The following is a 15691-nucleotide window of genomic DNA, read 5'->3' as shown; positions in this document are numbered from 1 at the left end:
ATTCCCCAACATTTGTCTTCATTCTGTCAAGGAATATATGAGTGATCTTTGATTCATATTTTGAGCACATCAGCACCAGTGATGTACACACATGTTGTTGTGATGTAGAATGACCTGGGTATATAATGACGTACATTGTACACACGTGTTGTTGTGAGGTAGAATGACCTGGGTATATAATGATGTGCACACGTGTTGTTGTGATGTAGAATGACTTGGGTATATAATTTGCATATTTTCTCTTCAAAGACAATATCTTGGCTTGGTATAATTGAATTTGTTTTCATCTTTTTATATTCAGTTTTGTTTAAAAAGGTACACATTAGATAATTCATGTCATAATTATGAATTCTATGCACTAACACAGAATTATAAACTATAATATTATTACTATTATCAATAATTTTCTGATTTTTTTCACTGCTTTGTAGTTTTTATTCAATTATCTCACACTAATTTACACATTTAACTAATTGATAACACCAGTAGTTTACAACAGATAATGTGTGTTTTACATCATTTTACAAACAGGAAATGAATGAACTTTGTCCTTACACATATGCACAGAAATAAAAAGAAGTGATACCAAGGAAAGGGAAAGTGAGCAGGAAATGACTTGACTACATGTATGTCAATTCACTTCAAATTGTGCACAGAGATTAAAATCCTCTTTCTCCCAACTTGTACAATGTACTTAGTTGTATACAAACAATTACAAACACCCCCAGGGAAAAAATACTTTAAATAGGTTCATAGAAATATTACTAGCATACATGAAGGTTTTTGCACTGCACTATCATCTTATGGAAATTGTATAACTATAATTATTATTTCCCAATAGTTTTCTTCATTAAGTCAATGCAAATATGAATGAACTATTGGCCTTGGTTTGAAAACGAGAAGTGACAAGACCCTTAGGTCATGAGTATTTTCTGGCGCAAGATAAATAATAGTGAATACTATAATTATACCTCCACAGACATTATTTATCAAAAATTTGAAAAATAATGGCAACTTTGAATGATTTAACTCATTACCACTGCAGAATGAATGATGTAGATATGTGTGACAAAGACCAGGGTATCGGTATTGTAAATCCTGTCTTTGTTCAAATACATTCAGCTTGGCTTGTGTTTGTGGTATAAATAGATGTACATATGTCAATTTATTCTACCACTCAACTACAGAATGCTGTCAATTCATACAATACATGGGGATCTACATACCACCCGACTACAGAATGCTGTCAATTCATACAATACATGGGGATCTACATACCACCCGACTACAGAATGCTGTCAATTCATACAATACATGGGGATCTACATACCACCCAACTACAGAATGCTGTCAATACATACAATACATGGGTATCTACATACCACCCGACTACAGAATGCTGTCAATTCATACAATACATGGGGATCTACATACCACCCAACTACAGAATGCTGTCAATGCATACAATACATGGGGATCTACATACCACCCAACTACAGAATACTGTCAATTCATACAATACATGGGGGTACCAAGTGTTTACAATGACAATAATCTACCATCCTTGGAACCTATCTGAATTGTCATTCCATTAAACCACAAATTAAAGTTATTGTCATCAAATGAAAGTATTGTTTTTATTAGAATACAAGCAAATTATTATGCATGCCCAAATACCATTTCTTTTCTTTTTATCAGAATATCTAAAAGTTCAGAGGTAAACCAAGTCTCAAGTAAATATAATTTGCCTTAGAGCAAAGAGTAGGGATTAAAATATCAAGGCTATTGAATGAACAATATCACTGCAACATCATTTTGCTCCTCGGACCGTAATCTTAGTTACGGAGTTCGGAATTAAACCCATTTGTGTTACATTTTCATGGTGTTGGTGAGAGTCAAAACCATTCCATTGAATTCATGAAAGTGTCACTAAAAATAGATGTTGCAAGCTGTCCACAGCTTCCCTTTCAGGCCACTGACGCTAATCTAGTTGCCTCCACAACCGGTAACCTAGCTATGGCCACAAACACTCCCGATCTTGTGCAGTGGAAAATTGAAAATAATGATGCTGCTTACCTTGTCTTTGGTATATTTTGACAGTAAAACTTGAAATTGATATGTATACGTTAGGCATTCGATTTACTGATAGTAGATAAGGTGATGTTTGTAGGGCGGAGTAGCCACTAATGCGAGAACCTGGGATTGAAAGCCGGGGCTTTAAACTATTTCAATGTTTTCTAAACTTAATATACAAGTGACAGTTTATCATATAAATCATAAATGTAATAAATGAGGAGAAGATGAAGTCAGAACCAAGACTCACACAGTGACTGCAGCATACATGTAAATCACACACAGTGACTGCAGCATACATGTAAATCACAGACAGTGACTGTAGCATTGATTCTAAATCACAGACAGTAACTGAAGCATACATGTAAATCACAGACAGTGACTGCAGCATACATGTAAATCACACACAGTGACTGTAGCATTGATTCTAAATCACACACAGTGACTGCAGCATACATGTAAATCACAGACAGTGACTGCAGCATACATGTAAATCACAGACAGTGACTGTAGCATTGATTCTAAATCACAGACAGTAACTGCAGCATACATGTAAATCACAGTGACTGCAGCATACATGTAAATCAAGACAGTGACTGCAGTATTGATTCTAATTCACACAGTGACTGCAGCATACATATAAATCACAGACAGTGACTCCAGCATTGATTCTACCCTACAAACCAGTTGTGTGGACATTTTAGTCTTGCTTTTCCTCCTGATCACACCTGACATTTTGATTTCGCTTTCCCCTGATCACACCTGACATAATAATAATAATAATATTTATTTCTTTAAAAACGCTTTACATGTAAAACAAAACATCTCAAAGCGCTTCACACAACTTTGTAAAAAGAATTAAAAAACCATCAATAAAATACTTTCATTCAATAAAAAGGTGTGTCTTAAGATTTGATTTAAAAACATCAATATTTACGCTAAGACGGAGTGAAACTGGTAGCCGATTCCAGAGACGCGGAGCACACACCGAAAAAGCCCTGTCTCCATAAAAAACCGTGTTGGCAATTGGCTGGCGAAGTGTATGAGCACCTTCGGTAGAGGAACGAAGGGTGCGACCAGAAGAACGGATTTTTAGCAGTTCTCTGAGATAAACAGGGGACATGTTACTTAAAACCTTGTATGTTAAACATAGAATTTTGAACTTTATCCGTTTTTGTATGGGCAGCCAATGTAAATTATGAAGTACTGGTGTAATATGGTCTGTTCTGGGTGTTTTCATGACTAGGCGTGCAGCAGCATTCTGAATTGACTGGAGCTTATGGATTTGATAATCTGGCAGGCCATAAAGTAGAGAATTACAGTAGTCAAGACGAGATGTAACGAACGCATGCACTAATTTTTCTGTGGACTGTTGATCTAAAAGATTACGGATTTTTCCTATTTTCCAAAGAGCAAAGGACGCTGACTTACATATACTAGCAATGTGAGATGTCATTGTCATTGATGCATCAAGTGTGACACCAAGGTCTCGAACAATCGAAGAAGAATGAACTATGGCACTCCCAACTTGTATGTCGCACTCCCGTGGCCCGTCCCCATTTCCAAACTTCGAGGAGAATTTTATTACCTCTGTCTTGCCATCATTAAGTGCAAGCATGTTGTTAGCCATCCACTGACGAATTTCGTAAATACATCCCTCAATTTGTTCACTTGGGACGCAACCACCGGGGCACACGACATACAGTTGGGAGTCATCAGCGTAGAACATACTTTCTAAACGGTGTTTACTGATGATGTCCTCCAGGGGCGCTGTATAAAGACTAAATAATACTGGTCCAAGGACAGAACCCTGGGGGACCCCACAATCAAGTGATTGTGCTTCCGACACCACCGAACCAATACGTACTTTCATTGTTCTGTTCTGTAAATATGAGGTTATCCAGTCTAATACTGTACCTTGAATGCCAAACCTATGGCGAAGTCTGTGTATCAAAATGTTATGGTCGATGGTGTCGAAAGCAGCTGATAGGTCAAGTAGAATCAAAATAACGTCCTCCCGCCGATCGAGGGCTCGCAGCACATCATTTTGGACGCGAATGAGTGCAGTTTCGGTGCTGTGGCCCTCTCGGTAGGCGGACTGACTTTTTGCATACAAATTATTGCTGCACAGATACGAATTAATTTGAATTAAAACTGATTTTTCAATCAACTTTGAGATGAAAGGTAAATTGGAAACTGGTCTATAGTTTTTATAGACATTTTTGTCAAGTCCAGGCTTTTTTAGCAAAGGGCGTACAATTGCAGATTTACATGATTGTGGAAATTCACCTGACATTAATGAAGTATTGATGATATGTGTAATTGCTGGGGATATTTGATATAACAATTGCTTTACAAGTACTGTTGGTATCGGATCTTGACTTGCAGATTTAGCAGGTAACGACCGTATGAGCTTCTCAACAAATTCGATAGATACTGTCTCAAAAGAGAACAAACTGAAACTAACGTTTAAAGAAGAGCCAACTGGTGGAACAAATGACAACGCCTCGCGAATCTTTTCGATCTTAGAAATGAAGAACTTGGCGAAGATGTCTGGTAATTCATTTGAGTCTACGTCTGGTCTAGTTGAAGCAAGTTCACTCTTATTGCCCGCGATGTCGTCAATTATACGAAACAGACATTTTGATCTCACTTTCCCCTGATCACACTTGGTATTTTGCTAGTAGGTGTTTATTCAAACCTAAAATTAGATTACGATTTCCTGCAGTGATGACTGAATATGGTAATTATGTTTACATCATATACCGAGTAGCTCATACCTCTGAGTTGGTTCTAATATATTGATGACACTATACAATATAGACATCACATCGACAAGAATTTGAACATGATTTCTGGCTGAAGCTTCACTAAACTAAAATACTACTACTACTACTACTAATAATAATAATAATAATAATAACTACTTTATTCATCATAAAAAACATGAAATTTCTTTTGTATTGACAGGAACTACACAGCCACAAAGATTACATTTACTCAAATAATAAATCCATGAAAAGTAAAGATTACAAAACATACAAATAAATATATTTAGCAGTGATTACATGTTATTAATGAGTTGAATTGATCTTGGCTCGAAACTAATCTTAAACCTGTTTGTACGTGCATGTGATATGGCGACGGCCACTTGGGAGATATTCACATTCTGTATGTAGTGGACGTGTTGAATCTTTGATAATTTTTGTAACAGTCTTAACCACTTTTTCAAAACAACCACTCGCAAAATGCCAGGCATAGTAGGGAAAAGTGAGAGCAAATTCCCACATGACTGGAGACTGGTCATCGGGTCAACACAGCAAAGATTAATCTCATTTTCTACTTAATTACTCTGGGTATAAATAATCCTAATTTACGTAATCTGATAACAACACACAAGTGTCTTATAATGACATTGACAGCTACTGTGGACTGACAACAAGTGTCAGGACTCAAAATGGGAAATAGACTACTAAACACTATATCTAGACTACCAAATTACCAGTAGTCCAGGGAACATAGACTACTAAACACTATATCTAGACTACTTAATTAGCAGTAGTCCAGGGAACATAGACTACTAAACACCATATCTAGACTACCTAATTAGCAGTAGTCCAGGGAACATAGACTACTAAACACTATATCTAGACTACTTAATTAGCAGTAGTCCAGGGACCATAGACTACTAAACACTATATCTACAATACCTAATTACAAGGTGGTAGCCTGTTAAACCATGGATGTATTAAGGGGAAATCAATAACAAACTGTAGCTGAAACACGTTTACCTAAAAGCTAAATTTGACTACCAAGTGTGGAAGTAATATGCCAGTCCTGAGTGTGTATGCTTGTAAAACTACATGGGCATGAAACCTGGGCTATAACATGTGGTAAGTTAAATGACTTATGAACAAATACAAACAAGTAACTGATCGACAGTCTTATCGTATCGGTTTAATCGCATATCAAGTATCTGTGTACAGTAAAAAGTGTGGTCACAATCGTTATAAAAAAACAAACATGTATTGTTGTAAACTTGCTTATGGAAGAATGTACAGGATCTGCCGATCTATTTTTAATTGCAAATGAAGCATAATATACACAGTCGTTTTATAGTAGCGCAAATGATACTATTGTAAGTTGCACCCGCCCCGTTTCAACTGTAAATTTCTAATTGCATTCTGCCATTTCAACATTTGATTGATTTTTTTTAGCACGGCGCAATACAAGTACCAAGTCAGATTTGAAAATAAAACTTTTTCAACACGATTGTCGATTTTGGGCAAAGTCATTACATACCAATGTAGGGAGGGTACGTGTACGCTTTACATGACTGCAGGCTGTATCGCAAACTTTTATCTAATCTACGTAGCTGTAGACTGAACTGTGCACAAATCCGACGAGATACAGCCTAGGTGTCGTTCACGGAAGTCGCTTTGACATGCCACGCAACGATGGGACGACATTGTCAAGTTGTACTAAACGCTAGAGAATACCAAGTATGGGTGATTGTATCTTTTATCGTTGAGAAAGTCTTCGAAAGAAGACTAACAGGTGATTTTTTTCTTGACTTACCAAACCGTATCCTCAATTCCTCCGTCAGCCATCTTGAACAGTGACGTTGAATATCGTAAAGTGGTAAAATTGGTCGCAAAATTATAGCTAAGAATGTACGAACAATCAAACCAGGTTAAAGGTCAACTAGAAGAACAACAAGAGTCTGACTCAGTATTTCAATGTTACGCAAAATATGATTATGCAAAGCTTGTAGTGAGAAAAAATGTCGAGGCGAGCTAGTGTGCCATCCAAGGATGGCGATAACAAATCGAATGGAGTGCATTGGAGAGAAAAATGTCGAGAGGTAAGTTGTGGATAAGTGGGATCGAGACGGGAATGACTCCTAACATGACTAAGTCATGTATTGTAACTTGTAAGTACAATTTACGAGCCGCTTTCGATGCCCATGCCCCTCCATGCCCAGTGCCTCTAGTTCTGTAATGTACGTTTGTGATTGTATATTAGATGTGTCTCACAACTACTGTATGATATCGATCATTTTGAAGCTCGAAGACGGAAATTGTTGTTTAGTTTTTTTGACAGAGTGACTCTGAAGAACAGTTCTAATGTATTAATTTCAGCGGTATTCTCCGACGACTCTTCTTTACGCTCGAAGATGATTTTCATTTTTAATGTACATGATTTAAATGTATTTTTGAAGCGTCAACTATTTCTACCCTTTTTACTTGGTTTTTAATCTGTGTATTGTTGTATTATTGAAGTGTCAACTATTTCTACCCTTTTTTACTTGGTTTTTAATCTGTGTATTGTTGTATTATTGAAGTGTCAACTATTTCTACCCTTTTTTACTTGGTTTTTAATCTGTGTATTGTTGTATTTTTGAAGTGTCAACTATTTCTACCCTTTTTTACTTAGTTTTTAATCCGTGTATTGTTGTATTTTTTGTATATGGTAGTGTATCCTGCAATTAAGTTTTGATAATATTTTGATAATAATGATAAAAATTTTCTCATAAAATATGGCACCCAATACTTATTGTTGAAAATCCAATGAAGAAATGTAGTTTTTTTGATGGATGCAATAAAGATTCTATTCTATTCTATTCTATACTATACTATACCTTGGAGGAATTTTAATTCCTCCAAGACTATACTATACTATACTATATGGACTTTCGAAATATGCAAAGCAATATCTTCGTAATTGGGAATGTTTATATTCTCAAATATCAAGATATGGGGAAGGGGTGATCTTCTCCATTTACATCGACTCTAACAGAGATGGTGTGAAGCTGGATTGACCTGGCCCTGGCCTGGTGTATTGTATGCATGCTGACCCTGGCCTGGGGTATTGTATGCATGCTGATCTGTCATGCAGTAAACCCACCATATTGTTATAACTGGTGACTGTTCTTTTGTTTGTTTCTTTTGTAAGTGAATATTTCCTTTGAAAAGAAGGGGGAAGGTGGGGATTATGACTATTGTCTCCTCACGATTTTTCTATAGGCTAGGGGAAGATAAAATAAAAACAGAAACTGAAGTCTTTATTTTGACTTGTCTCTTACTGGGCTCATGTCAGTCCTAAAATTGAAGTTTACGATAGATTTTAAAGGTATATAAGAATTTCAAAACAATTTGAGGTATACAAATTATAAGTTCCTTTCATTTAGATCCTGTTGATAAGTATTGATAAAACTATTAATATGATTTAAAAGAAAAATCTTGTCAAAAAGCGGGGAGAAAAAACTTTAAAGATACTGCATATATAGATTAATTATGTAATTTGTATGAGCTTAGATGGAGGAAATTATGACTGGTAAAACCATAAATTATGGTGAAGAAAATCATTCTTGTCATTTTACTATGTCTTTTCATAAAGCTTGAAGATGAAGTGTCATCACTGAAGAGAAGGTTGGAGGATCTGAGAAAGGCTAAGAATACTACAGTGTTGAAGAAGGAGAAACAATGGGTACAAGTTGGAGAACCAAGTTTAGGAACAAGGTAAGAACATAACTTACTCTTTTCTCCTCTTAGTGGCATTTTAGATAGCATTGTGATACTTTTAATACTAATATTATGTTCATTTTATATAGCATTGTGATACTTTTCATACTAATATTATGTTCATTTTATATAGCATTGTGATACTTTTTATACTAATATTATGTTCATTTTATATAGCATTGTGATACTTTTCATACTAATATTATGTTCATTTTATATAGCATTGTGATACTTTTTATACTAATATTATGTTCATTTTATATAGCATTGTGATGCTTTTCATACTAATATTATGTTCATTTTATATAGCATTGTGATACTTTTCATACTATGTTCATTTCAATATAAAGTCTGTCTTTTATTTTGTTAGTCACCATGACTTGCAAGAATAAGTGAAAAATGATTTTTTAAGTTTGAAGTTAACTATACCTTAATGTAGTAATCTTCTCACCACATAACTTAAGTAACAATTCACAAAAATATGCGCATAGTTTGTTTCTGTTAATTACTATCATTTTATGTGTTTTAAATAGAAAAAAAATTGTAACATGAGTGAAGCCAAATCTGAAGATTTGTGTGAATGCCCTCTAGTGTTATTGTACAATATTACTTTGTTTTCCTTATTTCTCCCTGACAGACATTCCAGTGCAGGCGGTGAAAGTGGGAAAGTATCTGACTTACAGAAACAGATGGAGCAACTCAAACTAAAACATTCCAAGGAAATTGATGACCTTAAAAAGAAACATTCCCAAGAATTTGCCAAGAAACAAGGAAATAACTCTCAGGTAAAGACAGTGTTTGGAAATGAGGGAAAATAACTGCAGATCAAAAGGACCAATAGCATGCCAAAGTTATGTCAAAAGGACCAATAGCATGCCAGAGTTATGTCAAAAGGACCAATAGCATGTCAGAGTTATGTCAAAAGGACCAATGACATGTCTGAGTTATGTCAAAAGGACCAATAGCATGTCAGAGTTATGTCAAAAGGACCAATAGCATGCCAAAGTTATGTCAAAAGGACCAATAGCATGCCAGAGTAATGTCAAAAGGACCAATAGCATGCCAGAGTTATGTCAAAAGGACCAATGACATGTCTGAGTTATGTCAAAAGGACCAATAGCATGCCAAAGTTATGTCAAAAGGACCAATAGCATGCCAGAGTTATGTCAAAAGGACCAATGGCATGCCAGAGTTATGTCAAAAGGACCAATAGCATGCCAAAGTTATGTCAAAAGGACCAATAGCATGCCAGAGTTATGTCAAAAGGACCAATAGCATGCCAGATTTATGTCAAAAGGACCAATAGCATGCCAGAGTTTTGTCAAAAGGACCAATAGCATGCCAGAGTTATGTCAAAAGGACCAATAGCATGCCAAAGTTACTGGGTCCTTCCTCAGTGAACAGTTGGGGGAGGGGGGGGGGGGGGGGTGCCATGCTAATTGAACTATGTATGATATATTAATTGATAACAATCAACACACAAACCAATTATCCTACAGCAGTAAGGGTTAATTGTACACAGTGTGAGTGAAATAGGATGCAAAGATGATATTTTCTTTAACCCTGTACATACATTGAATTCAATTTTCATGAAGACATTCATTTAATAATACAGTAACATATTTATAGTCAATCTGCTAGTTTAATAAACATTGGCTTATTGCAGATACTCAGGTAATGCAGGAACTGTAGTGCCGTTTTGAATACTGTCAATGTCTAATGTCTTGATATAACTTATAACATGGTCTAAAATTGAATACTGTCTGTCTGATGTTTTGATATAACTTATAACATGGTCTAAAATTGAATACTGTCTGTCTAATGTCTTGATATAACTTATAACATGGTCTAAAATTGAATACTGTCTGTCTAATGTCTTGATATAACTTTTAACATGGTCTAAAATTGAATACTGTCTGTCTAATGTCTTGATATAACTTATAACATGGTCTAAAATTGAATACTAATCTATTTGTAATGTCTTGATATAACTTATAACATGGTCTAAAATTGAATACTGTCTGTCTAATGTCTTGATATAACTTTTAACATAGTCTAAAATTGAATACTAATCTATTTGTAATGTCTTGATATAACTTATAACATGGTCTAAAATTGAATACTGTCTGTCTAATGTCTTGATATAACTTATAACATGGTCTAAAATTGAATACTGTCTGTCTGATGTTTTGATATAACTTTTAACATGGTCTAAAATTGAATACTGTCTGTCTGATGTTTTGATATAACTTTTAACATGGTCTAAAATTGAATACTGTCTGTCTGATGTTTTGATATAACTTTTAACATGGTCTAAAATTGAATACTAGTCTATTTGTAATGTCTTGATATAACTTATAACATGGTCTAAAATTGAATACTGTCTGTCTGATGTTTTGATATAACTTTTAACATGGTCTAAAATTGAATACTAATCTATTTGTAATGTCTTGATATAACTTATAACATGGTCTAAAATTGAATACTGTCTGTCTAATGTCTTGATATAACTTATAACATGGTCTAAAATTGAATACTAGTCTATTTGTAATGTCTTGATATAACTTATAACATGGTCTAAAATTGAATACTGTCTGTCTGATGTCTTGATATAACTTATAACATGGTCTAAAATTGAATACTGTCTGTCTAATGTCTTGATATAACTTATAACATGGTCTAAAATTGAATACTAGTCTATTTGTAATGTCTTGATATAACTTATAACATGGTCTAAAATTGAATACTGTCTGTCTGATGTCTTGATATAACTTATAACATGGTCTAAAATTGAATACTGTCTGTCTAATGTCTTGATATAACTTATAACATGGTCTAAAATTGAATACTGTGAGTGTCTGTCTAATGTCTTGATATAACTTATAACATGGTCTAAAATTGAATACTGTCTGTCTAATGTCTTGATATAACTTATAACATGGTCTAAAATTGAATACTGTCTGTCTAATGTCTTGATATAACTTATAACATGGTCTAAAATTGAATACTAGTCTATTTGTAATGTCTTGATATAACTTATAACATGGTCTAAAATTGAATACTGTCTGTCTGATGTCTTGATATAACTTATAACATGGTCTAAAATTGAATACTGTCTGTCTAATGTCTTGATATAACTTATAACATGGTCTAAAATTGAATACTGTCTGTCTAATGTCTTGATATAACTTATAACATGGTCTAAAATTGAATACTGTCTGTCTAATGTCTTGATATAACTTATAACATGGTCTAAAATTGAATACTAGTCTATTTGTAATGTCTTGATATAACTTATAACATGGTCTAAAATTGAATACTAATCTATTTGTAATGTCTTGATATAACTTATAACATGGTCTAAAATTGAATACTAATCTATTTGTAATGTCTTGATATAACTTATAACATGGTCTAAAATTGAATACTGTCTGTCTGATGTCTTGATATAACTTATAACATGGTCTAAAATTGAATACTAATCTATTTGTAATGTCTTGATATAACTTATAACATGGTCTAAAATTGAATACTAGTCTATTTGTAATGTCTTGATATAACTCATAACATGGTCTAAAATTGAATACTAATCTATTTGTAATGTCTTGATATAACTTATAACATGGTCAAAAATTGAAGGAAAGCCTTATGCTGAGAGCATCTGATAACTCTATCATATTGCAGTAATTAATTATATCATATTGGAGTAATTAACTCTATTATATTCTGTATATTTTGATATCAAATGAATCATTTCTATCTACACATTAGGAAAATGACTGTGGTCATGAAAAAATTATCCAGATTCTGGAAGAGAAGTGTGATTTCTTAGAGAAAGAGAAACAAGAAATGATGTACTTAAATGATGTGATAAATACAGATAACACAGAACTAAGAGAGAAATATGAACAGCTGATGACAGAACTCAGTATGAAAGAAGCTCAATGGTGTGAGAAGGAAGAACAGCTGAATATGAAAGTAAGAAATGGATGTGTTATACCTCACTAGGAAAACAGTACATGTGACCAGATTTGTGAATGATTATAATGATACAGTATAGTTATGGATACTTTCCAATTAATGGTAATCTTGCAATGGTTTCACATCACTTTCTACTATAGAGATACATTTTGGATGTGAAATGGTGTAAAAACTTGCTGTTGGTTAGTAAAAGGCGTCTCTAAAACCCATACTGTAAAATGTTCATCAGCTTGGTAGATCAAATCATTTACAAAGGTTATAATGCACAAACACTGGCTTCAAAGAGCAAGACAATGCTGAAGACTTTGAACTACTTACTACTTGTGCTATTACCTTTCTAAAATCATACGTTTTACTTTACTTTGTATAGTGCCCACATTAACAACTAAACGAATCATACTTTGTATAGTGCCCACATTAACAGCTAAATGAATCATACTTTGTATAGTACACACATTAACAACTAAATGAATCATACTTTGTATAGTGCCCACATTAACAACTAAATGAATCATACTTTGTATAGTACACACATTAACAGCTAAATGAATCATACTTTGTATAGTGCCCACATTAACAACTAAATGAATCATACTTTGTATAGTACACACATTAACAGCTAAATGAATCATACTTTGTATAGTACACACATTAACAGCTAAATGAATCATACTTTGTATAGTACACACATTAACAACTAAATGAATCATACTTTGTATAGTGCCCACATTAACAACTAAATGAATCATACTTTGTATAGTGCCCACATTAACAACTAAATGAATCATACTTTGTATAGTGCCCACATTAACAACTAAATGAATCATACTTTGTATAGTGCCCACATTAACAACTAAATGAATCATACTTTGTATAGTACACACATTAACAGCTAAATGAATCATACTTTGTATAGTGCCCACATTAACAACTAAATGAATCATACTTTGTATAGTGCCCACATTAACAACTAAATGAATCATACTTTGTATAGTACACACATTAACAGCTAAATGAATCATACTTTGTATAATGCCCACATTATCAGCTAAATGAATCATACTTTGTATAGTGCCCACATTAACAGCTAAATGAATCATACTTTGTATAGTGCCCACATTAACAGCTAAATGAATCATACTTTGTATAGTGTCCACATTAACAGCTAAATGAATCATACTTTGTATAGTGCCCACATTAACAGCTAAATGAATCATACTTTGTATAGTGCCCACATTAACAACTAAATGAATCATACTTTGTATAGTACACACATTAACAGCTAAATGAATCATACTTTGTATAGTACACACATTAACAGCTAAATGAATCATACTTTGTATAGTGCCCACATTAACAGCTACCTGTCTTTTACAGTTAAAACTTCAATGGGGAGAGAAGTACAGACAATGGATGGCACAGACTGAACAAAAGATAGCAGAATTACAACAAGTTAATGAATTCCTGTGAGTGTGTACTCTTATCAATCTGATTAAAATCTGATGTGGTGAAAGCGGCCTGATGCCTTTATTTACCTCTATTTCCATCATTTTGTTCCGAGTGATCACCGCCTTCCCACATCTGAACCTGTGTAATAGACAATCCCATTGAATGTTGACAATATTATAAGGTTTTCACAACCGATCAGCATGCTTCAATTTCTCCAGTGTGTGCTGCTGCCAACGTAACGCTCATCCTGATTAACCAATTGAAAGCGCGAGATTCAAACCCGATTGTCTATTACACGGGTTCAGATGTGGGAAGGCAGTGATCGCCCGGAACAATACAAACGACACAAAATGATGGACATATAGAGGTAAATAAAGGCATCTAGCCACTTTTACCACATCAGATTTTAATCAGATTGTACTCTTATATACTATATCATGGTTCTCTTCTTTGTCTTTATGAAGCATGTTAATTCTTGTCAAGTTGGCTATTCACTTTTGTTTCTTCTAAATAGGTATTTAGATAGACTGTAAGATACGTCGTGGCGTTCTGCCCTCACCGGCCTCCTCTTACCCGACTGTATTACTCTGAACTAGTTTGTCAAAAACTTTAAAAAATTTTGGCCCCACCCTGAACTAGTTATTAGAAGGTCATGCAGAGGTCGTCATGTAGATTAGAAATAAAAATATGTAGAATAGCGTCGTGGGAGGGGTTGGTCATTGTGTGAGGGCACCCCGTCATGGCGTACCTTACAGACTAGTATTTAGATTGTTATTAGTAAGTTGAAAAAGTAGCCATTTATAGCTGCATTCACCTCTCATTGAGACAGCTGCCTTGTTTAAAATAACAAAAAAAAAATTATTTACTACTGTTTTGTATTGCAGAAGCTATGAATTATACAGATAAATGTGGTGAAATTACATATCAATAGGAAAGGACTAGACAAAACATTTTAGTAGATGTGTTGGTCAATAATCCTTGCTGTAGGATAATTGGTTTGTGTATGTTGAATGTTATCATCAGTATTGGAAATGTTTGAATCTTTTTATTTATGAGTAAAAATTGACACAGCATTATCTGTGTATCTCTCTGTAGGAAAGGACAACTCCAGTCTCAAGCACCTAAAGATGATTGAGAAAGTGCTAGGGTATGTTGAGGAAGGAATAAAGTGGTAGCCAACCAAAAGTGCCCGTCCATTTTGTAGTTGAAGTAAAATGCAGCAACTGTGGTAGCTTAGATCCAGCTATACTTCTATAGTATCCACCTACTCCCAGCAATTACTACATGCATTACTTCACTAATAGATATAAACATCAATATACTAACTTAAAAACCTAGAATGGTCCGCTAACACTTTAAACCCATGTTTCATTCATGGGTTTAAAGTGTTAGCAGACAGTTTCTTTCTTCATGTAAAAGTGTCCCGTTAACTAAAAAAATGTCTGTTAAATGAAATTGAGATCACAGTTGAAACAATGGGGAAGAATCAGAGAGGCATATAACCACACTTAAAGACCCAGATAGGATTAGGATTACAGTTTGGGTGTGAAAAGTTCTCTGGCAGAGCTATTGAAAAAGTTGATCATTAACAATAGTATGATGCTATGTACTCCCTATGGTTTGACTGCTATCATAATACTAATGCAAGAACCTATGGTTTGACT

At 34.2% G+C, this 15691-nt stretch overlaps 2 protein-coding genes across 2 annotated transcripts in view; one reads left to right on the top strand and one right to left on the bottom strand.

The window, feature by feature from the left end:
* Window positions 1-6683, bottom strand: part of LOC144439717 (TBC1 domain family member 23-like) — a 29253-nt gene extending 22570 nt beyond the window's left edge. The window contains exon 1 of the mRNA XM_078128950.1: window positions 6652-6683. Coding sequence (XP_077985076.1) covers window positions 6652-6683 — 32 coding nt within the window. The remainder of the gene's footprint in view (window positions 1-6651) is intronic.
* A 107-nt stretch (window positions 6684-6790) lies between these two features.
* LOC144440264 (uncharacterized) lies at window positions 6791-15264 on the top strand. Its single transcript, XM_078129603.1, has 6 exons — window positions 6791-6937; window positions 8473-8594; window positions 9235-9382; window positions 12369-12575; window positions 13956-14044; window positions 15123-15264. The coding sequence occupies exons 1-6, from the start codon at window positions 6857-6859 to the stop codon at window positions 15160-15162; spliced, it is 687 nt and encodes a 228-aa protein (XP_077985729.1). The 5' UTR covers window positions 6791-6856; the 3' UTR covers window positions 15163-15264.
* The last annotated feature ends 427 nt before the right edge of the window (window positions 15265-15691 follow it).

Source organism: Glandiceps talaboti, chromosome 9, assembly GCF_964340395.1.
Source record: "Glandiceps talaboti chromosome 9, keGlaTala1.1, whole genome shotgun sequence".
NCBI classification, from domain to species: domain Eukaryota; kingdom Metazoa; phylum Hemichordata; class Enteropneusta; family Spengelidae; genus Glandiceps; species Glandiceps talaboti.
This window is presented reverse-complemented; position numbering and strand designations above follow the sequence as displayed.